The 26974-nt window shown below is 37.1% G+C and overlaps 1 protein-coding gene across 1 annotated transcript in view; it reads right to left on the reverse strand.

Moving 5' to 3' along the window:
- Nucleotides 1-26974, reverse strand: part of SLC17A7 (solute carrier family 17 member 7) — a 741037-nt gene that overhangs the window by 129984 nt on the left and 584079 nt on the right. Inside the window, exons 5-6 of the mRNA XM_044059515.1 lie at nt 13463-13550; nt 11777-11863 (exon numbers count right to left, since the gene is read on the reverse strand). Of these exons, the coding sequence (XP_043915450.1) occupies nt 11777-11863; nt 13463-13550 (175 nt within the window). The remainder of the gene's footprint in view (nt 1-11776; nt 11864-13462; nt 13551-26974) is intronic.

Consider the following 26974-nt stretch of genomic DNA (forward strand, 5'->3'; position numbering starts at 1 on the left):
CAAAATATAAGTATCATCTTGATTTTTTGATTATTTTTACAGATTACTGTTTTTACAATTTAATATATATAAAGCACTTTGTCTATTCAGTATCTTCACAAATCCTTATCTGTTTAAAAACTTTCATTTGTCTCTGTAGTGCTTGCTGTCTTGTAGGCTATTTTGTCCCACCCTCCCTCCCTGTTGGTGTCTTGCTGTTATACTTGGTGGCTTTGCAGTTGCCCGCCCCTATGTTGACACACCTCCCAGTCTAGTGTCATTAGCTCATTCTGCTTAATACAGAGAGAACATTTGATAAGGCCTTCTGTTCCTCCTTTTTCCCTTTCAAAAAGTAAAACAAAACTTTTTTTTTTCTTTTTCGCCTGAACCTTCTTGTGTTCTGACTGTCCTTCTCAAACATTTTGGAAATATACAGTATATTTCAGAGCATTTGTTATAACTGTATTTGCTATAACTGATTTAAGTATTTTTTCTGGCTTTTTGATTATTTACTGCTTAGCGACTGCATTTTAGCCTGTTTATACAGCTCTGCATTCTATTTAAACTGTTTTTGTGTTGATTAACTGTTTTGCACTTTTAAAAAGTTAGTTGTTGCTTAATTTTACCTGTAGGCTAACAAACTCAAGTGCTTAGCCGCTTAAAAGCATTTATAGCATTTACTGTCTGTTTTTCCTCTGTTTTCTGCAAAAAAGAAAGGAAAAAAAAAATCTTGTTTTCCCCGCCTTACTGAACTAGAATAGTCCAGTCTTCAGAGTTTGCTGATCTCTGGGCTTTGTCTTGGTTCCTGTGCTATTCCATATCCTTATTTGGATAAAAGGAAGCGTCTTTGTTCACCAGTGGGAGTGGGGAGCACTGAGCGGCCTATTTGTCCCTAGAGGAGTGGTTTCCAGCCAGAAACTTGTAGTCTATTGCCCATTTTGGGTCAATTCCTAGCTCTTTTCAGCCCCCTGTAATAAAGCCCGCTTTAGCGCGCTTTTTCGCTTGTATTCAACTCAGCACAGCTCCTTGTAGTGTACTGCAGAGTTCTACAAGCAGCAGAGAGCAAAAGAGTGACTTTTTCCTGATTTAAGTATTTTTTTCTGGCTTTTTGATTATTTACTGCTTAGCGACTGCTTTTTCGCCTGTTTATACAGCTCTGCATTCTATTTAAACTGTTTTTGTGTTGATTAACTGTTTTGCACTTTTAAAAAAGTTATTTGTTGCTTAATTTTACTTGTAGGCTAACACACTCAAGTCGCTTAGCCGTTTAAAAGCATTTATAGCATTTACTGTCTGTTTTTCTTCTGTTTTCTGCAAAACAAAAAACAAAAAAAAAATCTTGTTTTCCCGCCTTACTGAACTAGAATAGTCCAGTCTTCAGAGTTTGCTTACCTCTGGGCTTTGTCTTGGTTCCTGTGCTATTCCATATCCTTATTTGGATAAAATGAAGCGTCTTTGTTCACCAGTGGGAGTGGGGATCACTGAGCGGCCTGTTTGTCCCTAGAGGAGTGGTTCCAGCCAGAAACTTGTAGTCTATTGGCCATTTTGGGTCAATTCCTAGCTCTTTTCAGCCCCCTGTAATAAAGCCCGCTTTAGCGCACTTTTTCACTTGTATTCAACTCAGCACAGCTCCTCGTGGTGTCCTGCAGAGTTCTACAGGCAGCAGAGAGCAAAAGAGTGACTTTTTCCTGATTTAAGTATTTTTTTCTGGCTTTTTGATTATTTACTGCTTAGCGACTGCATTTTCGCCTGTTTATACAGCTCTGCATTCTATTTAAACTGTTTTTGTGTTGATTAACTGTTTTGCACTTTTAAAAAAGTTATTTGTTGCTTAATTTTACCTGTAGGCTAACACACTCAAGTGCGCTAGCCGTTTAAAAGCATTTATAGCATTTACTGTCTGTTTTTCCTCTGTTTTCTGTAAAAAAAAAAAAAAAAAAAAAAAATCTTGTTTTCCCACCTTACTGAACTAGAATAGTCCAGTCTTCAGAGTTTGCTGATCTCTGGGCTTTGGCTTGGTTCCTGTGCTATTCCATATCCTTATTTGGATAAAGGGAAGCTTCTTTGTTCACCAGTGGGAGTGGGGAGCACTGAGCAGCCTATTTGTCCCTAGAGCAGTGGTTCCAGCCAGAAACTTGTAGTCTATTGGCCATTTTGGGTCAATTCCTAGGTCTTTTCAACCCCCTGCTATAAAGCCCGCTTTAACGCGCTTTGGCGTGATTTAGCGCGGAGTTGCCCATAGAGCATCATCGGGCAGCACCGGTTAAACAAGGTTAAACTATTTCTGGCTCCGTAAAGTCTGCTCTTCAATTTTTCCCTTAGAACTTCTCTACTTGCAATCTAAACAGTCTATTCTCTATCTCAATAGCTCAGCACTTGCTCCTAAAGCATTTTTATATAGGTAAAGTACTTGTATACTAAACAAAGTACTACATTAGCCTAGAATCCCCTTGAGTACCCATTTCCCTATAGGTCCCTTCTGACTCAGTTACACAGCAAACTTTCACTTTTTCTAGCATGTCGAAGGGTCAGTTGCTAGCATCCTCTCCTGTTCAGCTGGTGAATCTGGGCATCTTGAGGCAATGTTACAATTGCCTCATGTACACAGACAACCCACTCCTTCTCCCACAAAACACAAATACATGTGAGAGATGCAACTATATAGCCAAACTGGAGGCTGAGCTCTCTCAACTCAGGACTGGCAAGACCAGACAGGAGGAGAAGGAAACCACGCACACCACAAACCCAGTTTCACATAGAACTATCACAACTGCAAAACAAACACATAAACACACAAAGACATACTCGGAGGCACTGATCAAAAATCTACCAAAACTACAGAGGCCTCCAAAGCAGACACCCAAGCAACTGCCACCTCAAGACATAAGACATGCAACACATAGTTCTCAAAGTCAGTGTGCTAAACAGTCACAGCCCTTAAGGCCAAACACAATGCCAGACACACTTGTTATAGGTGACTCCATAGTCAGACACACTGACGTCCCACTCACCAGACTGAATAAGGAAAAGATCACAGTTAGCTGCCTGTCAGGCACTAGAATCCGCCACATAACACAAGCACTCAGGTCACTCCACAGCAAGTACAAGTATGACTCAGTCATTGTCCATGCCGGTGTGAATGACCTGAGATGTACCTCCCTGGACTACATGAAAAGAGACATAGAGGAGCTCTCAGATTATGTAGCCCAGGCCGGTATGACCCTGAGCAGTATCCTACCCTCACCAAGAATGATGCCACAATACAGAGACAAAATGATCAGCTTTAATAATTGGCTTAATTACTGGTGTCATTCTAAGGGGATCCAATGTCTGTCTGCCTGGGATGACATGCTTGACAAGCCACGCTGCCAAGGGATGGCTTGCACCTGTCACCCTGGGCTTCCGGATATTGGCAAAGGCTCTTGCCACCCCATAGTGCCTTTTTAGGCAAGGCTCAAATGATAAACCTACCGCCCTAGAAAACAAAAATGGAGAAAAACTAAGGGTAATACTGCTCAATGCCAGAAGTCTAAACCTCAAGATGCACGCCCTCGAAGCCCTCCTCAGTATGGAGAACATTGATGTTTGTGCTGTGACTGAAACCTGGTTCAAGGCTCCTGAGAGCACCCCAGCACTATCAGGTTATACCTCATATCATGCGTTCCGGCCCCAAAATCCGGACCAAACTACAAAAGAGGGGGAGTATCCATATTCATAAAGGATACCCACACCTCCAGGTTAGTGGCAATGCACGAAGCATCGGAGACCATCCAGGTGCAATTAACCATAGGTAAAACTGCCCTACAGTTTGTAACATGCTACAGACCACCTTCTCAAACTCAGGAAACCCACACAGCCTTCCTGAAGACACTGGAGAGTATAAATGTCTCTCCAAACACCATCATATTGGGTGACTTCAACTACCCAAACATAGACTGGGAACATTACTCAAGCCCCAACACCCTAGCCCAAAGGTTCCTTGAGTTCATAAACTCAAATGCTATGGAACAACTAGTCACCATTCCCACAAGAGGAGAAAATATACTAGACCTGATCATCACAAACATGGGGACAAAATGCTCCACACCGGAAGTATATCCCTCATTGGTGAGATCAGACCATAAATTAATCTCACTGGAGATCCACATCCCGCCCCCACCCCCAGCAAAAAAGACCACAGTGAAGAACTTCTCAAAAGCAAACTTCACACTTCTTAAGACTGGAGTGGTATCCTTCAAGGCCCCGAGCCAGTGGAAACCACAACCCACGCTGCTGAAACCCTTACAAATGCCTTCTACGAGCACCTCCAGGAATGTATGGATCAAGCAATCCCTAATAAAATCAAGACCTTTTCCACCAAAGGCAGGCGCCCGGTCTGGTGGACTCCAGCCATAAACAGACTCTACAACAAGAGGAGAAAGCTACTACATGACAGAGCAAAATCCCTAAATGGGAAGGCATCTCTGATCAATACTAGCAAAAAACTACGATCACTCATAAAATCATCCAAGGCCAACTTTGAGAGAAAAATTGCTAATGACACAAAAGACAATCATAAAGCCTTCTTTAGCTATGTTAGAAACCTGGGTGGAAACTCCCAGATATGCTCAGAATTAGTCCAAAATGATAAAAATCACTGAACCCACAGACATTGCCAACATACTGGCAGACAGGTTCAGTGCAAATTTCTCCTCCCTCCCCAAAGGAGAAATATCTATCCCACCAGAGTCTAGCCTCCCAAACATCTCAGATGCCCAGGTGAGAGCTGCTCTCTCTAAAGCAAAAAACACAGCATCAATGGGACCGGACGGTGTCCCCGGCTGTGTGCTACGAACTCAATGAGGAACTAAACCCACACATAAGGCTGCTGTTTAATCTTAGCCTTACTACAGGATACGTACCCAAAGAATGGCGTCCAGCAACTGTGGTCCCACTCCACAAAGGCGGTGCTTCTACGGACCCTGGAAATTACCGCCCCATAAGCTTGACGAGCCTTGTCTGCAAAGCTATGGAGAGGATCATAATGGAACTCATAAATAAAGACATTGGGGACCTACAGACACTGGATCCTACCCAATTTGGCTTTGTCAAGGGCAGATCCTGCCTCTTGAACTTGGTCGACTTTTCAAACAGTCACTAAGGCCATTGATGAGGGTAAGGCAGTTCACACAGCCTACCTTGACCTAGCAAAAGCATTCGACACAATACCCCACTCGGGCATCATAGAAAAGCTCACCAGCTTAGATGTAAACCCATATGTCACAAGATGGGTTGCAAACTGGCTCAAGGACAGAACACACAGGGTTAGAGTTGCTGGTGCCATGTCAGACTCTAAGCCGGTCACGAGCGGTGTCCCACAGGGCTCAGTCCTGGGCCCCTCTTGTTTGGCATTTATTTTTCTGAAGTGCAGGCAAACATAGGGGATTGTGGCTGACAAAATTTGCAGATGACTGCAAACTGGGCACCATAATTGACACTCCATCAGACACAGACATCCTCCAGAAAGGTCTCATAGAAATGGATAACTGGTGCCAGAGCCATGGCCTTAAGCTAAATGCCAAAAATGTATAGTCATACCCTTTGGGAAAAACAAGGTAACCCCTAATTACCACATAGGTGGTAATCCATTAAACACGGAAGAAGTTATCAGGGACCTGGGGACCCAAGTTGACAGTAACCTCTCTTTTGACACTCACATTGCCAAAGTGGTTAGGAAGACCTTCTACATTGCCCACCTGATCATGAAGGGATTCACATCCAGACCAGGAGAGGTCATTGTACCCCTGTACTCTTCACTTATCAGACCAATGATTGAGTACAATGCCCCATTCGGAATGTACCTTACCCGACACCTGCAGCAGTTGGAAAGACCCCAAAAGTTCCTCACCAAAAGGATAAAGGGGCTCAAACATATGTCATACGATGCCCAACTGAAGAAACTCCAGCTCTATTCAGTCGCATACCATCTGCTCAGAGGTGATCTGTGCCTGACATACAAGGCCATGTCCAACCCGGAATTAATGGACATGCTCCACCTCAAAAAATCCAAATCCACCAGAGCCATGAGAGCAAGAGACTTAAACCTCAACATGGATATAAATAGGACGTGCTGGAGGGACAGATTCATCACCCAGAGACTCCCTACACTATGAACAGAATCCCAGTCCATGTGAGGCAGAGCCCCTCACTGACTCTGTTCAAGAGAAATCTTGACGAGTGGATGGGAGATCATAGGTTTACCCCGGGAATCATCTCTGTATCACTGCTGGACAGAGGCACAGCAAACTAATGGGTATAGTATTCTCATCCTAAGGGGTGGTGAAAGCCACACACACTCTGGCTAGGCTTATAAATGCCCTAGGGCAGATAGCCTAGTATGAACCTATGAACCTATATATGAGCTAAAGAAAACAAACTCACTTCAATTTACATATTATTCATATAGATATTAGATATAAACAAATGTTGATTTTTGGGGGCTCAAACAATCTGTTATCACATATCAGAGAAGTTTCAATAGTTTCATGTCCATTACCAGACCATAATGCCAGAATTTTTAATATTATTTTAAAAACTGACAATCTAATACATCATAGGAGATTACCAGCCTACATTATTAACATAAAAGGATTTAAGGATTGGTACTTTAAAGAGATAAAATATTTCCTAGAAATAAACATGAACAGTGAAGTACTGACATCTTCCTGAGGGATTCACTAAAGGCTTACTTAAATGGAAGAGTTACAAGCTAGTACATTAGTAAACCAAGAGAATGGCACAACGAACTGAATACACTGCAGGCCAAAATAGACATACTAAAGTTAAATCTGAAGTCAAATGATAGTATCAGTCAGTCTGAACTTACAAATTTAAATAAAAATATGTTGACATTCTAAATCATTAAGTTTCAATAAACCTGAAAAAATTAAACTTTAGGCATATTCAGTAAACTCTTTAAGCTTGCATAAAGTTGCTCTTAGATCAAAGAAAATGAATAAACGAAATCATATCAAAGAAATTATAACACATATAAATAATAAAAAAAGAAAGTAGAGCAGATATTAAATGTATTATTGAGGGCTTAAATATTTTATAAAACTATAAATGATAATACAAATAATGTAGATAATGATGATATAGGAGAGATCAAATAAAAAAGTTAAAAAATAATAAGGTGCTGGGCTTAGATGGTCTTATACCAGAACTATATAAAAAAACTACTGGATGATACAGTTAAAAATATTAGATAAGGTCCATAGAGAAATAACAACAACTGCTAAGGTCCTCGCATCATGGAAATATTCCCTTATATCATCTAATTTAAAACAAGACAAGGATCCTATAAAGCATTCATCATACAGACCTGTTTCACTTTTAAATGTAGACTGTAAGATGTTTGTGTCCATTTTAGATAACAGAATTAATCTACTTATAACTAAACTAATTAACAATAATCAAACATCAGTTTATTTTAAATAGACAAATACAGGGTAATATAATAAGAATACACACATTAATAGACTATGCAAATAAAATAAAAAAAGTATCTTTAGTCTTGATTTAAATGAGGCTTTTGACTCAGTTAATTGGTTGTACCTGTTTAAAACACTTAAAGTGTGTAATTTCTCACCTAAGCTAATTGCATTAATTTCCAAGTTATAAAATAGCTATTGTGCATATGTTAAATTACAAAAAGGTACAAAACAAGGCTTTCCAATATCACTTTTATTTTTTGCATTAGCTATAGAACCCATTGCTGATAGTAGTAGATCCAATAAGAACATTAATGGTATCAAAATAAAAGAAGATTTCAAACTAAATATTCAACTTTTTACTGATGATATTTTGCTAACAATAGGAAATATAGAAAATTAATTAGAACATATAATTAGTTTTATGAGTCAGTTTGAAGGAATCTCAAACTTAAGATTTAATAATAATAAAAGTACATTGTTAACTAATAAAAAATAAAAAAAAATATTACAAAAAATATTCTAACTTCAATTGGAAAAACAATCAAATGAAATACCTTGGTATAACCTTTATGTCTAATAGCAAAGGAATTATATAAACAAACTTTCAGAAAGTGACTGATAAAATTTTAAGTTTAGTCACAAATTGGAACAAATACTTCTTTACTATGGGAGAATGATTAATGCTTATTAAGATGGTAATTCTCCCTAAAATATTATTTGTCTTACAATCTCTAAAAAATGATGAAGAAGATAAATAATATCCTGCTTAACTTTTTTGGAATCCTAATAAACCAAGAGTTTCCTTTGATTGGCACAGAAAAGGTTGGGATAATGGTGAAATAGGATTCCCTATTATTCAATTGTATGCTACTTCAACAATTATAACAGTTATAGTTTTGTGTGTAAATTCATCTTATGATTCAAAATAGAAACAAATACATCAATAAATATTATTAACAATAATAAATATCTCACAACCGGTCATAAACGAATAGTATCTAATAGCTTTATGTGGTTATTGAAATATTTTTTCCTAAATGGTATTACACCCCCTTCACAAATTCCTTATTTAAATAACTTTTCCTATTTCCAAAAGTTCACATATTCTAACCAATGCAGTAAAGACTTAATATTTTCTGTGTTTCTGATTGCATATACAAATGACTGCTTAGAAACTCATAATTTCAACCAAATGCTAGTACTGAAACAACAAATTAAATTTATTGGCATCAGTTCTTAAAAGGAGCTGAGATAGAGATAGAGAGAGAGAGAGAGAGCTGAAAATGTAAGATTCAAATATATATATATATATATATATATATATATATATATATATTGTTGAAAATGTAAGATTCAAATACAATCAAGATTCTGAGACTTGGTTAATTTTACAAATATTTAGAGACTTTGTGAACACAGAGGTAAATAAGATATTTAACCTAGATAAGAAGTCGTACCAAAAATTATTTAAATTCTTAATAGATATCAGTAATAATGCAATGAAAAATAAATCATATTTGTCACAAATTTATAAAATTCTAAAGTTAGATTTCATATATTTAGACAATTCCTATTAGAACTTCTTCTAAATTTGGACTTTTCCTGGTTAGGCGTCGCCACAGTGGATCACCTGTCTGCTCATGTTTGGCAGTGGAGTTTTATGGTGTTGAAGTGCCAGCCCGGTGCCCAACCTTCCACAGATGGCACACACACCCATGCACTCATGCCTAGGGCCAATTTATAATGTCCAATCCACCTAGAGCATGTCTTTGGGAAGTGGGAGGAAACTGAAGCACCTAGAGGAAACCCGGACGACCACAGGGAGGACATGCAGACTCTGCACAGAAGGCACCCCAGCTGAGGATCGAACCAACAAACCTCTTGCTGTGTTCTTATTGGAACTACTCCTCAAAAATAAATAATGAAGACTTTGCTGAAGAAAATAAGAAATTAATATTTAAATCTACAGATAAAATTACATCTTCATTATTTTTGAAATGTTTCACTTGGTAATCTTTACACAGAGCTTTAGCCATTATAATTATGTATAAATCAAATAGAATTAAATGTTGTGGATGTGATTCTGAAATAATAGCTGATTAGATGCATATGGTAAATGAATGTCAAGTCATCTGCTCTTTTTCAAAAGAAATTAATCACTTTATTCATGCTGTATGGTCAGATAGATATATTATTTCTAAATTTTCAGTTTTATTTAATGCTCCAATTCTTGAGATAATTCCAAAAACCCAAGTGCCTCTTCTTTGGTGTATTCTTGTTATAAGCAGAAAAGGAATTACTAAATATTGGAAAAGCAAGGTTACCCCCTCTAGTGTTCAATTTATTAGTATAGCAAAAAATCTTTGCAGTAGTGAATTGCATACTGTATAGATGAGAACTTCTAATATTACACATTCACATAAATCTGGGCTTAAGCTTAAAGACTTGCTTGAAAAATATGAATCATTGTTTGCAGTAGTGAATTGCATACGGTATACATGAGAACTTCTAATATTACACATTCATATAAATCTGGGCTTAAGCTTAAAGACTTGCTTGAAAAATATGAATCATTGTTGATGTATAACTTTGATGTATTGATCAGCTGTGGACCTATGTACATAGTTATTGGTTTATTTTATAATTGATTTGTTTATTTATTGTTTTAAGACTAAATAAAAAAAATAAAAAGATCAATACATCAAAGTTATTATAGCACAACCAAAGTGTCTTAATGTGTTATTAAAAACAGAACTGTAATTAGGATGTACATCTGCTCAACCTTAGTTTATAGATTGACATTTCTGGTAATATCTAAATCTTTCTCACCTCACATTCTAAAAAAATGTGAATATGTTCTCCACTTATTAGAGTAACACTCCAAATCATACAAAAACACCACTAGTCATATTAGATGGCCTTCAATGAATATTCCTTGAAGAAACTTTATAAAAGAAGCAAGATCATGGAGAATGACTATATTGTGTATTAATATCACTGTCCTACAGAGAAGGCTCTGATTCATGAGTGTCAATGCACCTTTCAGAAAGGAATTTTATTGTTCTTCTTATTGAGATATGTGTTACTGGGACACCATAGTCAGTATGGGCATATAGGTCTGTGTAGGTAACACAGATGACATCATTTGTGGGGCTTTAACAAAAGTTATGATGAAATGATTCATAGACCCTGTTAGGAGTAATATTATTCTTAGCCACTGAGAACTTACTGAACCCTAATCACAGCCCTTGGCATTTCTTTCAGATCAGCCAAGTGATGTCTTGTTGCCTCTTTATTTTTAGACTAAAAACTGCCAAAAGTGTGCAATCAAACCTTTCATCATAAAGCTTACTTTAAAAGCAATACAACAATACTCATACTTGACTTATGTCTAGTAGAGCTAGAGACACACATTGTGCCATTTGTGTACTGATTATGCATATTTTCATACTCATTTCTGTAAATAAATTAATTACTAGATGATATAAACCTAACTTGTAACCTCATATGAAACCACAGACAGGAATAAACAAAAATAATACTGATATTATGTTTATAATGTCTGTGGTTGTGAATATACAAAATTACCGTATTATTTTACGTCTACATCTCCTGGTGGTGAATCCTGCAGTGTTTTTTATCTTCAATGTCTGTTGTTGCTGTTATATTGTGGGCTGTTTAGAAAATATTACAAAATTATTACTGATCCATTTAATGTGAATAATAAAGTTCAATTAAAAAAATAATGATACTTCATATATAAGTTTGTGATGAATACTTTTAGTATTTTTGCCATACTTAACATTTCTAGAGATATGAACAATTGCTTGAATTGTGAATTTATAACTTGAATTTGTCAAAAGACTCAGCATGTGTCCACTTGAAGTTAAAAGCGCAACTTCTCATCTCTTCAGTAGAGACAATGAGATCTCTATCACAGAGAAGATAAGTGCCATATATCTAACATTAATAATGTTTCCTGCTTCCACACTGAACCTTATCATACCTTTGGACATTTTTCAGAACTCTTGATTGATACCAGAAGTGGTACTGGTAAACATCATCAGAATCCCTGGCATACTTTGAATGCATAAAAATATGTCAGAGCAGAAATACTTACTGTATGTTCTTCTCTAATAAAGGTATAAAGGTTTTCTAGAACATATATTATCATGCATATAATAGGCATATGGATTATTTCTTTATGACTTCTTTATATGTTTGATTAAAATTTGTAACAAGATTTAATTATCTAAATATCTATCATGTTTTCTATATGTTAGAGGCATTTGTATGCCCTTGAGTTTACTTCTTGTGCTTACCATATACATAAAAGACAGATGTCCATCCTGAGTACTGGACTAAGACTCCAGCCAAAGGCATAGCAACCACTGCTCCAGCATATGAGCCTGAAAAGAAGCATAATATGCAATTCATCAGCTACAGCAATACCAGCATTTCAAACTACTCTCTGTAAGTGTTAGCTGTTATTACATGGTACAGCAGGATATGCTAGAAATTAACTATAAAGAACCACGGGCTGCACCCATCCTATTTTACTAGTCTGTTAAAAGATGAATAGTACAATGTAGAGTGATACTATAACAGTATATCAAACAACATACTTTCAGACTACACTCATGCCACAATGCATATTAACAACAATGCAAACCAGGAACATCTTTTATGTACACTTACAACATGAGGTATATGTAAAAAATTAACATTAAACCATGAAATGCAGAAAACAAAGTACAACTAGACCATTGACACACTTCTTGATGAAGCCACTGAATTATGACAGTGCACACTAAAGGCACAACAGACAGAAGCATCTCATTGTACAGTAAATCAATAGGACCATTAATTATGTTCATTCTAATTTATTGTTACTACAGCACAAATACTCCCTGTACCCAGTTTGTTTAAATGTTCAACAGAGCATATTTACATATATGTGTTGATCTAACTCTTTACTAAGACACAACAGAGTATATGATGTAGCCTCAGAATATTCCAATGTATACTCTGAAGCTAGCAGCATGGGAGATTAACACTGTATAGCTGATTTTGTCAAGCCATACCTGACATTTTTAAATGCCTTACTTATCAATAACATAATTGTGAAGATGTTACAAACATTTAAAAATGGGTAAATGTGGAATGTTTTTTTTAGATACGATTTATGCTAAATAACAGTAAAACTACTTCAAAGGGGTTATTGTATGTATTAGTTTCAGAACATTTACAAACTTATTGGAAAGAAACGTGGTGGTAGTTAAAGTGTTATTAAATTTTATGTTCTTTTTAATATATATTTGCATTTATTTCAGCGTATTTTGGTAAGATGCCAATTGAAAGCAACTACTAGTATTTCCTAATTCATGAACCTCCCTCTTTCATATTCCCACCCCAACACATTATATACACACCCCACCACATTCACACACACTTGGATGTGCTCACATATACACACGTAGGCACACACACACACACACACATGCAAACACACAGGTGCATTCACACCTACACACGTGGGAACACACGCACACACTCTCACAGATGGGCTCACACACACACACACACAAATATACATGCTTAGATGTGCTCACACACACACACACACACACACACACACACACACACACACACACACATGCACTCACATACATATGATATAAGATTTAGATTTCTTTCAATTTGCTTTGATTAAATCTGCATTTGTGAGCAAACAAAATAATGCACAGTAATTCCATTTTTTTTATAATTAGAAGTTTCTTACCATGTCTTTATAAGCATTCAAAGAAAAATGTGCTTGCATTTATTAATAACTCTATAAATGTAGTCATCCAGTATTTCCTAGATAAACAAATATGTCATTATGTTTCTTCTTATGAGATAATAACAAGCTTAATCCACTGACACATATAGAAACGTGAGCTTCCCATTTCTAAGATATTGCATTTTAATCCAAGAGCCCAACAAATACAGGTGAAGGGATTGTTTACCGCAAAAGGCTGTGGTGGCAAGCCTGCTTCGCTCTAATGGTGGTGCCCATTTACTCCAAATCCCATGGCATGCTGGGTATGTCACCCCCTAAACTCCAGACAAGTGAGAAATGGACAGAAGAAAGAAACAGAGAAACAGATATTTTATTTTACTGTAATGCTCCTTAAAAGAAGCATATAAAAGCAGAAAATATAAATAAATGAAAAGAAAGACTTTGAGTTACAGAAGGAGCATACAGTCTGGGTCACATCTGCAAAATATTTAAATACGCAGCTCAATAATTTCAGTTTGTTTGAGAGGTTATGTAGCTTAATATTGTATTATCATAATCATCATTATGAGATTACCTTACTTATTTGTCCTTGAGTAATACTATCAGTCTTTGTCATTCATATATATTATAAATTTACAAGCAAAAACTAAAAACATGTATCCATCACAACAATAAACATGTAGAACTACTTCTCACACAAAAGATGCGTTGAATTTCTTGTAATATTTTTTTTATATGCAGGATCATTAAGTGTACCTCCAAATACTTAATAAATAAATTCTCTTTTAATGATATGTACATATCAAATATTACAACAGGGGAAATTACATTAGCGTGCAAACATTCCAAACATATCGATCAACGTTTTTCCAAGTGTGAATAATCTCGTCATTACATATAATAGACATAAATCGGAAGCAAATAGCCAGCAGTTTGTTTCAGTACAGGCTTACTCATCTGCATGTTTCTTATTCAGTATTGCTTTGCTAATGTTCCCCCTGGTAACCTGCACTGACAATTTCTTGCAACACAATAAACTCTGAAAGCATGAAGGGGTACTGGTGGACTAAAATAAAATTAGAGGTGCACACACCACTGATTGATTTCAAAGGAATATTTTCATCATAAGTTCACTTTAATACTGTACCAGTCAATGAAGGTGAAAAAGTTATCATGGGAAGTCAGTGTCGGATGTTATTTCCCCATTACCTCAACGTTGTTTACTTCTTTTGCTTATGTACTTCACGTTGTCATGATGGCTGCCAGATTCCAATACTTTTATAATATCAGAAATGATATGAGAGAAAACAAATACGAGTGGAAACCTTGAGTTCAGACATGACAATAGAGGAGAGGTTGTCAATAAGGATACAGACAAAGGTGTGAATCGGCTTCACTTCTTTCAGCTTGTACCCAGAATGGATTTTATAACAGGTTTCTAGAGTAAGATCAGTTGAGCTGCTGAAATAAACCTAAGGTCAAAACTCAGAATTAAAGAGAAAATTATCAGTTTAACCCATTCTTTCCCAGGGCAAGCCATCACTACAGCTATATTTACATACAAGAAGTCAGTTCAACAAATACAAGGCAAGAATTAGATACCAATTAAAGCAAAAAGTGTGAGTTGGCAGTACTGGGTTTGATTCCTTTGCCTTTATTTTGCCCTACTACATGACTTTGAGCAAGTTACATAATCAACTAGAAATTTTGTTTAGGCGCATTAATGACCTCCTAGACTACATGCCTAATAACTATCAATGAACCTGTCTTTAAAGTAATGGCGTGTAATAAGTCTGAGCACTTTAACAACATGTATATGACACTGGAAAGTTACATGAGGGAGCAAGTGAGGCTATGCATATGATCTCCCTATGACCATACTGTATTCCAACAGATTAGTTACAAGTCACTTCACTTAGCCTTCTAAACCTATAAACCTTAGAAACAGTTTAATGCACAAAAAATTACCTTATAGTGACATTTCTATTAACACAAAAAGAGTGAGTTAAATGATTGTCCTACATGTGGCTAATAATTAACTTAAATGCTATCGCTTTAATCTTGGTTCCTCAAAGTTAAATGCCGCTGTCCATATGTCCTTTTAATGCAATGAACTGCAAAATCACAGTTCTTGCAGATAATACTTTTTATTTTAGTAGACGGTTTCTCTTTGCCCAACTGTTGTTAGAGGATGGAACTAGTATTTATTTATTTGACATTTGTTAGCCAGGTTAGTCCATCTGAGCCGAAGCCCTTTTTCAGCTGAGACCCAAGGAGAAAATCTCCAAAATGAAGATTTGTACAAAATTTTTAAAAATTTAGAAGGGGATGATAGGCTAAAGCCCACACATCTGTAGTTGCTGGGGGTGCTCTATGTTAAAAAGATATCAGAGAAGCTGTTATTAATTGTTTTGGATCGCTGTGGTTTGCATTTGTCCTATATCATGTTGGTTATTTATACTGCACCTGAATTAAGCACTCCTTAGGCCCGAGCAGTTAAGGAAACAGGGTTTGGGTGACCTTTAAGAAAAAAAAAAAAAAAAAAAAAAAGATTCAAACCTGAAAATAGGGATGTGGTATTTTATCTGTATTTTTATCTTATCTAAACTTTAATGTATCTGTTACTGAAGTTAAATGCCTTGTAACTGTAATTTGTTTTTAAATTTTGTCTGTTCGTTTGTAGCTTTTCTCCCCGGGCCTCTACTGAAAATGGACATATATCCAGCTAGACTAGCCCGGTCAACAAATGTTAAATAAATAAAAAAATAAATAAATAAACTCCACACTGTTACTGAAAAAAATACATATTTCATTGTATGTTGATATATTGAGTAATACAAATGTATCATATTCCATTTTGCTATCTGAAGCAAGAAAACAGCCATTTTGAGGAGTGTCATTATCATTTTCTTGGTATTTTACTTTTTGTTGCTTGATACCCTTTTGAGCTTATGCCCTTCTGCACATGCCCACAGTGCCATCTGCACAGCTTTTTCCTTGATATGCCTGTGTAAAGACTCTTTGTCTCCACTAGATGGCACTGTCGGTGAACTGACTTTTCTTCCTTCATCAGGATAGTTATGCCATTGATAGCTACTCACTCCCATCCCCTCAGCAGGTTCCTTGAGTTCTTAGACCACTAATTGGTCACCGGACATCTATGGCACTGTCAGGGTTTCATCCTCTGTGCCATGGAGCCAAAGCATGGAAAGCCTCACAGATGTGATTTTGTTTGTCAGACTTTTCTTTCTTTTTCCACAATGTCGCTTGAGTTCCCATAATGTGTTACAGCTTAAAAGAAACAAATAATTTTTTTCTGTCCATTTTGTTACAACAACCATAGTTTCAATAGTTTCTTATACAATCTCTAAAAGAAGTACCATTATTACTTTTTTAAATGAAGTACTCAGATTGGTTCTGAAAACAAGCTTTTTGGTCCACTCACATTTTCATAAATGCAAAATAAGTAAACAACAGGGTCTTGTTAACTATTCAAAAATGTAGTCTTAAATAAATTCCAGAGTTTACCCTACACTCTTGGGAGGTGTGATAGCTATGGATTCAGTCTAGCAGGTTTGTTTGTTAATCTGTGCTTGACAGCTGTCACTTCAAAGAGCTAATAAGACAAATGAAAGCTGCTAGTATCCACTTGCCACTGTTCTTCATATAAATGTTACTCCAACAACCAATTCTTGGAAAAGAGTTTCACTTTACCAGTTAATGTGTGTTTTATAGCAGTTTGCTAACTTTGTCAAGACACAGTTCCAGGATCTAAGATGACAGCTAAGAGTGGAAAATATAGAAATTGTGCTGTCTAGCCTGTGTCATTCATACTGAAACAAATTATTTTCTGAAACAATGTGAACAGGAAAATAATAATGGGACCTCCATGACCTCTAGGAGGGAAATAAAGGGAAATAGTGACAGTGAAAGATAATGAAAGGTTTCTGGATACTAAACTGAATTCGGTTCATAGTCTAATGAGAAAGATAAGGTGAAGTACTTTGGAGGGTGGGAGTTTCCTTTAAATTTACTTATCAGCCCAGTAAAATGTGCCAAGCTATAAGAAAGAATAAAATGTCAGTAATAAAAAATAAAATTACAATTTATTCAGCTGCTTTTTCTGTAATTGTGTTCTTCATACTTTATTACCTTATTTTTGCTGTGTGCTCTTAAGTGTTCAAGTGCTTTTATTCTGGTGCATTTATTACTTCTTGTTATTATACCTAATTAAATGTATCTGTTATTCTAAGCATTTTTAGCTTTGGTCTTAGCATTTGTGCTTCAGGGCAGTTTTTTTACATTTAAGAAGATTCTTGTGGTCTACAGTCTTGTGGACAAACCCTTATCAAAACCCTCTCTCCATAAGTCCGCCCAAGCATTCGAATTCCCATCACTTTCTCCTGTCAATCTGGTCGACATGGGCATACTGAGACAGTGTAGCAACTGCCTCATGTTTACTGACAATCCATTCCCTAGCACATAATTCTTCCACCTGTGAGAAATGCATACACATCAGTAACCTGAAGTCCATGCTTTTTCACGCCACAGTCAGTAATCCTGGCAAAGTAGAGATTGCCTGCACAAGCATCACACCACTCACATAACACAGCCAAGCACACACACACACACACACACACACACACACACACACACACACACATGCACACCTATGCAACGGTCCTCAATAAAAACTTACCTAAACAGCAGAGACCTCCAAAACACACTCACAAACATTCCACACACAACATCAAACACATCACACACAGCAGACAACACACCAGTGTCTCAAACACAGCCCATAAGGCTAAACAATAAACCATCACAGCCCACAAGACATAACAATAAACCAAACACACTAGTCATTGGTGAGACACACTGATGTCCCACTCACCAGGCTCAACAGGAGAAGATCATGGTCAGTTGTCTGTCTGGTGTCAGAATGCACCACATCATGCAAGCACTAAAGTCTCTGCACAACAAGTATAAGTACAACTCTGTCATTGTACATGTTGGTGTGAATGACTTGAGATGTACCTCCCTGGACTATATGAAGCGAGACATGATTGAACTCGCAGACTATGTGTTCCAGGCAGGTATGACCCTATCCCTAAGCAGCATCCTACCTTTACCAAGAATGATAGCACAATACAAACAAAAGATGATTGACTTCAACAATTGGCTTAGTTTCTGACACCCACTCCTCTTACCTAGATCTACTTGACTCCATCAAGGTATCCCCTAACACCCTGATCCTTGGTGACTTCAACTACCCCACCATAGACTGGGTGAACTATTCTTGCACTAATGCACTCTGTCAAAGATTTCTCAGCTTCATCAATTCTAACACACTAGACCGGCTCATCTCATTCACCACAAGGGGAGATAACATTCTTGACTTGGGTATTACCAGCATGGGTGACTGATGCACCACTCCCATGATATGTTCTTCCCTGGAGAGATCAGCTCATCTGACTGTCTCTTTCAAAGTTTCTCTCCCACCACTGCCTCCCTCAGAGGATGCAGACAACTATGCTGAACAGTACACCAATGCAGTATACAAGCATTTGTGCAACTGCATGGACTCAGCCATACCCAATAGAACTAAAACCTGTTCTTCAAGGAAACACAAACCTGTTTGGTGGACATCCTCTAGCAATAGGCTTTACGACAAAAGGAAGAAACTGTTGTCCAACGGTAAAAGGGAAAAAAATTCCAAATTGGAAAAATTCCCACCTTAGCCTCAACAAGCAAATTAGATCACTAATGAAAACCTTCAAGACAAATTATGAATTGAAACTAGCCTCCATAACAAAGGGAAACCATAACGTCTTCTTCAATTATGTCAGAAACGTCTGTGGTAAAGCCCAGGTTTGTTCCAAATTTGTACTTAACAGTATCACTTACACTGATCCTGTTGACTTAGTCAACCTGGTAGCAGATAAGGTCAACACAGACTTCACCCCCCTGTCCCCCCAAAGGCCCTTCTGACATCCCCGATACTTGTCCCACTCCTCACATCTCTGTATATCAAGTGATACAGGCTCTATTCAAGGCAAAGAACACAGCTTCCATGGGACCTGATAATATCCCAGGATGTATTCTGTACTATCTCCAGCAAGAACTGGCTTCTCCATTCAGCACCCCATTCAACCACAGCCTAAGTACTGGCTTCATTCCAGCAGAGTGGAGAACTGCCATTGTCATCCCCTTGCACAAAGGTGGTGCCACTACTGACGCTGGAAACTATCACCCCATTAGCTTGACAAGTCTGATCTGTAAAGCCATGGAGTGTATTATTATGGAAATCATAAACAAGGACATAGGCAATTTCCAAGCACTTCACCACACATAGCTCGGATTCGTCAAGGGCAGATCTTGCCTGTTGAACCTGGTTGACTTCTTTGAGACTGTCACCAAGGCCCTGGACGAGAGAGAGTCAGTACATACAGCTTACCTTGACTTGGCCAAGGCCTTTGACACAATCCCCCACTCGGGCATCATCAAAAAGCTAATACAACTTGGAGTAAATCCCTATTCCCATCAGGTGGGTGGCCAAGTGGCTCACTGACAGGGCCCTCAAAGTCAAAATAGGCACCTCCACCTCTGATAGCAGACCTACCACTAGTGGAGACCCCTACTGTTTGGCATCTATTTTTCAGAGGTCCAGGCAAAGAAAAAGGGCATGTGGCTGACCAAGTTTGTGGTCGACTGTAAGTTGGATGATGTCACTGACTTTCCAAATGATGATAACATACTTCAAGAGGGTCTCACAGCAACTAATGACTGATGCCAAAGTCATGGCCTCAAGCTAAATGCAAAAAAGTATCATCATACCATTTGGCAAACACTCGACCCCTATTGATTACTGTATCAATGACAACCCCCTAAGCACACAACCTGTGGTGAGACACCTGGGCACTCAGGTAGATAACAACCTCACATTTGACCATCATGTAACGGCAGTGGTCAGAAAAGCTTTTTACTTGGTTCATCTCATAAGTAAAGGGATTGCATCCAGAAAAAAGGAGGTTATTACCTCTCTATACACCTCCTTCATTAGACCAATAATTGAGTATAATGTCCCATTTGGGATGTACCTCTCCAAACATCTGCACCAACAGCAATTACTTATGCAAATCCCTTGACTTTAAAACAGGTCTTAAAGAAACCTTATCATTAATACCCAGTTTTCTGTCAGCACAGAACTTAAAAATCCAATACAATTCCCTTTCTTCAGTATAATTTATTTATTTTTTTTTTGCATAAGTAATTGCTATAAGCAAAATGATTGGTTTATTTTTAATTGATCTGTGTTTAAAAGTTGGTTTTGCTACATTTTTAACTTGTCTGAAGAACTCTGTTTGAAAGCGCTTACATATTTTATTAAATATCAGTGTTTGCTAAGCCTTGGCTGTGGGATTCCTTTGTTTTTGGTTGACTTTTTCTACATGTAGAAATAAACTTGATGCCTGTCAAGAAATATTTATTGATTGGGGTAAAACATTTAGAGTCTGAATAAAATCACTGATTATACTGACAGAACTATTAGGCATTTTAATAACTAAATGCTGCAGATAAGATCTAAATAGAGATAAAAGGGGATATGTAAAAAAATTCCTTTTTCTGTAACCCTATGAATTCAGTGGTCTCACATAGCCCAGAATGTGGTCATCCTCTCCTAGGAATATGAAGGCATATGCCTAAAAGAATAAAAACAAAAGTAGATGACTGTGTGCAGCTTTCTGGTTTATATTTGTTTTAGATTTGAAATGTATTTCTTCATTGTACCCTTTTAGTGGAGTGAATCACCTGCTGGGGGTTGGTCTACTGTGGCAGAATATGACCTGTTTAATGAAAAAAGAGGTAATAAGTTTATTTTATAGAAAAAAGAAAGTACATAGAGGATTGTCTAAGTTTGTCGATGATGTAAATTGCATTGCCTGTTATTTCAATTATCTCATTTTGTTTGAGTGAATGTTGATATTAGGTTAGACAATTCCTTGTCTATTCTATCGTGTTTGTGGTTTTATTTAGTTAAATGTTTTGTCAAGTCAATGTTACCTGTTAGTGAGTAAAGTTTTGGATAAGTAATTACATAGTGGTTTGCATCATTAAAATGACATTTTTTGAAAATTAAGAATCGAATTCTGAGTTCTCGTAGTTTACGGTCTTCATTATTGGCAGTAATTATCAGATGAGTGCTCCTCTACTTTGTCTAAGTTGCAATGGCTAAGCAGAGGGCATTTGTGTGATCTGGACTGGGTCATGCCCATGCAAGTCCCTACCCTGTTTAGTATGTGGGTTGGATTTTCTTTGTGATATATTTGGGGGGGGGTTCAAGCAGGGTCACTCTCAATCCTTACAAGTATCTAGCATGATCAGTTTATAGTATGATAATCAGTAAAAAGCAACATTTCTGGAAAAGCATTAAAAACTAAGGTTAAAAAGTAAACATTGATTAGAATAGTCCTTTTAAGGTGAAGTAGTGATAGTTTGTTTCACCATTTTCTTCCCCATATAAGTGGTGTCTTTATGTCTTTTTGTCTAATGAGCTAAAGAACTAAAATTAAATGGATTTGCTATTTACTGTAATAGTCTTGTCAATTTTAAAGAGAATATTTGTCTCACGTTTTTGAGTGCAAGAATTAAATGTTATCAAAGTTGTTTAGGACAGTTGCAAAGTCATGCTAGAATATAGAACTGGCAAAAGTTCCTTTCCCAATGTCTTTGCTTGACTTGAGTTTTTTCCTGTATTTTATCCCAGGTGGGTAAAGATGCTTAGACTTATAGGAGTGCAGTACTGCAGATCTGCCATACTTTTGTAACTCTTTGTAGGATTTGCTTGATGGATCTGCTGGAAGTTAGTAAAGAAGGCATCTGGGTGCATTCATTTGTATTCAGTACATTCTGTCTCTTCTGCATATAGGGGGAGTGGGTGACTTGTGAATCTGGGCTCCTTTGGGTTTAAGACTTTTCTGTTGCTTCATCTCGTTCTTGTGGGACGGTGTAACCAAAGCTAGTGCCTCATCATCTGGCTTCAATGTGTAGGGAAGACAGTCTGAGTTTAACAGAAGGTGAGGACATCTTATATTGCTGCCAGTCTCTGGACATTTGGATAGCCTTGCCCAGCTGGTAATGATGAGGCTTGTGCTGTGTCATCCACTTCTGGTCCTTGTTTTTGTTTCTGGAATCTAGTATAAATCAATGTCAGCCAGGCTTTGAGATTTGGATTCTCCTGTTGGAGTGTAACAAATGCCTCTTTCTATTAGTGTGCAGGTGTCTAGGACAACGTCCTTCTGGGTGCCATAAATAGTGGGTGGATAAGTGAAGTCTCATTCAACCATGAATGTAGTATATAGAAGGGGGTAGGTGATGATCTAATTTCCTCAGGTTTAGGATGCATTTGATGGACTGCATGGAATTCATAGTGGATGTTTTCCCAGCATTCAGTCTTATCTGTGATGCTAGCTCTTTTCTAATACAACGCACATCAATTCCAAGCAATTGCTCAACCGCATCTTAAACTTAAGGAAATTAGACCATCACCTTTACACCACATTAATGCTTAAATGAGACTTTGTTTATTCCTCTTTAATCTGCTGATATAAAATGGCCAGCACTACATACTGACACAGAAAGTTTGGGTCGGAAAGTCACATCTGGCATGTGAATAGAACACAGCAATTGTAGAATTTTAATTATCAGCCATAAAAAGAAAACTATGAAAATACCTTCATAAAACCCATAATGTTTATGATTTGTTTATGCACATGTTCATATGATAATCATCAGAGAACAGTGACATTCAGTATTTCTCTTTTGGAGATGCCACTATGGATTTATTTCTGCATAATAGTGACAGCAGCATTTGTGATGAATGATTACCTCATTTTATGTTTGCCTGAGTGATAGGAGACACCAAGTAAAATAAAATGGTGACAGTTCAGAGCTTTTTGACACTTTAAACTTGCTAGACAACTATTAAGGTCACAAGTGTCAATGAAATGAAATCCCCTGCTAATATATGCATAGCTATATCAGCAGATGTGATCATTAAGGCCTGAACACTGCAGTGACAGGGTATAGTGAACACCGGTTACTTGCATGTAAAAAGTAAGAAATGAGACAACAAGCATATTTTTATGAAATATATTCAGCAGAAGTTAAAGTATGAAGTTGGGTAAACTAATTGAAAGGAATCTAGAATTCAGATGAATGACTCATCCCCAGAGAAGCGTTACAAAGAGAATGCATATGTGATATACTTGACCAGTGTCTTGGTAATGGCTGAATCATTAAGCTTATATGGCAGACAGAATGGCAAAATAAAAGAGAGAAATGCCACTTTGATCAGCTGAGCTGGTAGAAACCTTTAGAACACAGATATGACACAATGTTCAGCAATGTGAGTTTTCAGATGACATGCCACCTTTGTCAGGAGCTGATGATCCTGATAAAATGCTAATTTATCAAAAAACTCAGATAATTACATTTTAAACCCATTGTTGTTACAATAAAATAAATTACATCATGTCAGTGCATCAGTATTTTCTTCCAGTTAGAATGTTAAAAGTTGGAAATAATGTTTTTTTTTTTATTTTATTTATTTTACATTTGTTGACCGGGATAGTCCAACTGAATGCATGTCCAATTTCAGCAGACGCCCGGGGAGAAAAGCTCCAAGGGTAAGCAGATACAGCATTACATAATACCAAAAAACAAAAAAAACAAAGAAACACACCAAGCCAGCAGGAATTATAGTTCGCGCTTTTGTTTACTTCATAAGCAAACATCATCAGACAACAGTTAAAAACCACAAGTCATTTAAATATCCCTCCAAAAAGATGAATTAAACAATTAATTACATACTCAAATTGTCCTTAAAGGAACATACACACAAAATTGTTCATGCTATATAAAAGTCAGTACATAAACATCAAAGTGTATACAGCAAGCTAAAATACATCCATAAATTGAATTAATAATCATCTAAAACAGGATTTCAATTTTAACATACATTTTATAGATAAATTATCATTCATCCCAGGAAGGGAATGTGCATTAAACTTCAATTGCCAAATCAGTTCCCTTTCATCTAATTTCAGGGCTATAGGACCACCTCTATTATACTTATCCAACACTTGATCAATGACAAAAAATGGAAATGCATGTAACAGAAACTGATTTACATGCCTAGCCAAGGCATTATTCAAATTCAGCTTCCTAATGTTGTACAAATGCTCATAGATGCCCTGTTTCAGGCATCTTTCTGTCCTTCCAATATAAAATGCAGGACATGCTTGACATACCGCCATGTACACAACATCCTTAGATGAACAGTTATATCTGTCCTTAAGCTGGTATACTCTCCCATACATCTCAAAGGGATCAGTAACTTTAATAAATTTACAAAAATGACAGAAACCACATTTTGACATGCCACCAAGAATATTAATTCCACGATTACTTTCCAAGGCATTTTTGAGGTTACTACCTTTCCTAAAAATAACATCAGGTTTCTCTCTAATCCTATTATTAATAAATGCGTCCTCCCTCAGAAAACACCGATTTTTATTAATAATATATGTGAGGTCATCAGCATCAAGTGAGAATGTAGTAATAAATCCACTATATCAGACATCCTCACTCAAATTAGGTTCAAGAGACAATTCACCCGCACCTAAATAAGAAGTGACCATACCATCTTCCAATAAATTAATCTGTTCAATAAAAGGGGCATCTCGAAATGGTGAAGCAGTATGCAAAAGGGGTTTAAAAGACCCTCTCTTTCTTTTAATACTAACCTCAGCACAAACCTCATTCACCAAGGGGAGTGGGTAACCCCTTTTCACAAACATCTCTGTTAATAAATTACATTCAAGAATGAAGTCAGCCTCATCTGTAACCATTCTGGATGCCCTAACAAACTGCCCTTTTACAACAGCCTTCTTTTGATGGTAGGGATGAGCACTAGACCAGTGCAAAAAAGCACTGGAATAAATGACCTTTCTAAAAATCTTGGAGGTAAATCTTTCATTAACCAAATCCTTACTAGTTCGATGTCCAAGTAGGAAATAGAGTCCACTTTAAACTCAAAAGTAAACTTTAAAAATTCAGTGAAATTATTCATATGTTCAAACAAAACCTCCGCTAATTCTAAACCACCCTTCCAGACCATAAAAATATTGTCCAGATAGTGTGTATACCAGATGATATTATTCTTAAACAGGGCATCCTTAAACAGGAACTCCTTTTCCCAGTGGGTCATAACTATGTTTGCAAAAGTAGCTCCACAAGGAAAATCCATTGCTAACCCATTTTTTTGCAAGTAATAATCCCCATTAAACATAAAATAATTATTCATCAGGACTAATTCCAAAATGTACACCAATGATTCAATTTCCCTACCATCCACACCTTTGCTAGTAAGGAAATCCCTAACCCAAACTAAACCAGTTTCCTGAGGTATGACTGTATATAATTCCGTGACATCAACTGTCAAGAAGTCATAATCAGCTTGAAATTTCAAGCTGTTCATAGCTGAAAGAAATGCCCAGGAGTCACAACAAATATGCTGTTCCCCTTCCAGAAGTTTCTTTAACTTGTTATCCAAATACTTCTCACATCCAAATGTAAAGGACTGCCTACCATCCACAATGGGACGAATGGGGTTGCATATCTTTCCCCACCTGGTGTGATTAATTATTCAGCTTCTTCTCTTCCGGAACTGGATCCACTAGCCCAGGGGAATGTAACTAGTGAGAGAAGTGAACAGGCTAGTGGGGCTCCTTCTAATTTCACTTTGAATTCCCCTGTTAGATGGAGCGAACGGCTCCAGAACAGGCAGGTTCAAAATAGACAAGTGCAGCAAGTTCATGAAGCTCGCACTCAGCAGCCTGTCATTAAACAGGATTTTCGGATGAACAATGTGAACAACCAGGCTTACCAACAAGGTGGTGTGTCTCAGAAGCAGTGGAAGAAGAGATCGAACAAATGGGGGAGGAGGTAACTTTTTTGCCTTCCCTTGAAAGTTGTCATACTGGGACAGTTAATACGAAACCGGTCAGTATTGTTTGTAATCAATATGGGGACTTTAAAATCTATAATTACACTGATTTTATGCCTACCAAAGTGCTGGTTGAATTGTTGGCCTGTGGATTGACTTTTGTTCTCTCGGCTCGGGCAGATCTGGCTAGAACTTTAATAGATTTGAAAATGTTTACACGCAAGTTGAATCTAAATGTATTGTTTGGTAACAACAGTAATTTGACCAGTGAGTTTAGAGTTGCTAGTGTATTTAATCCTCCTCTTAATAATACTATCCAGTTATTTGAGAGAGTTTGTGAAAATGATACACGGTGTCTGTTAACTAATTATAAACCTAACCCTTCCTTGTATAACACTACTGTTAGTGAAAAGGATGCCCTTTCTTTGTTAAGAACTAAGGGTATTCGGGTTTTAAAACCTGATAAGGGGGGTGGCCTTATATTTATGACCTTGGATGATTATAACACTCGCATGAAGATATTACTAGCATGTGAGGCTTATGAGAAAGTGTCCAGGAATGAGATGAATGGAGCTTGTCAACGGTTTCAAGGGTTCATTAGGGATTTATTTATAGAAGCCTCTATAGATATTGATTTATTGAATTACTTGTCTGTTTCTAGTCCCATTACTCCTGTGATTTTTGGACTGCCAAAAATACATAAGGATATAGAAAATCCTCCTATTCATC

This window comes from Protopterus annectens, chromosome 17.part0 (assembly GCF_019279795.1).
Source record: "Protopterus annectens isolate FY-2018-M chromosome 17.part0, PAN1.0, whole genome shotgun sequence".
Classification (NCBI taxonomy): Eukaryota; Metazoa; Chordata; order Ceratodontiformes; family Protopteridae; genus Protopterus; species Protopterus annectens.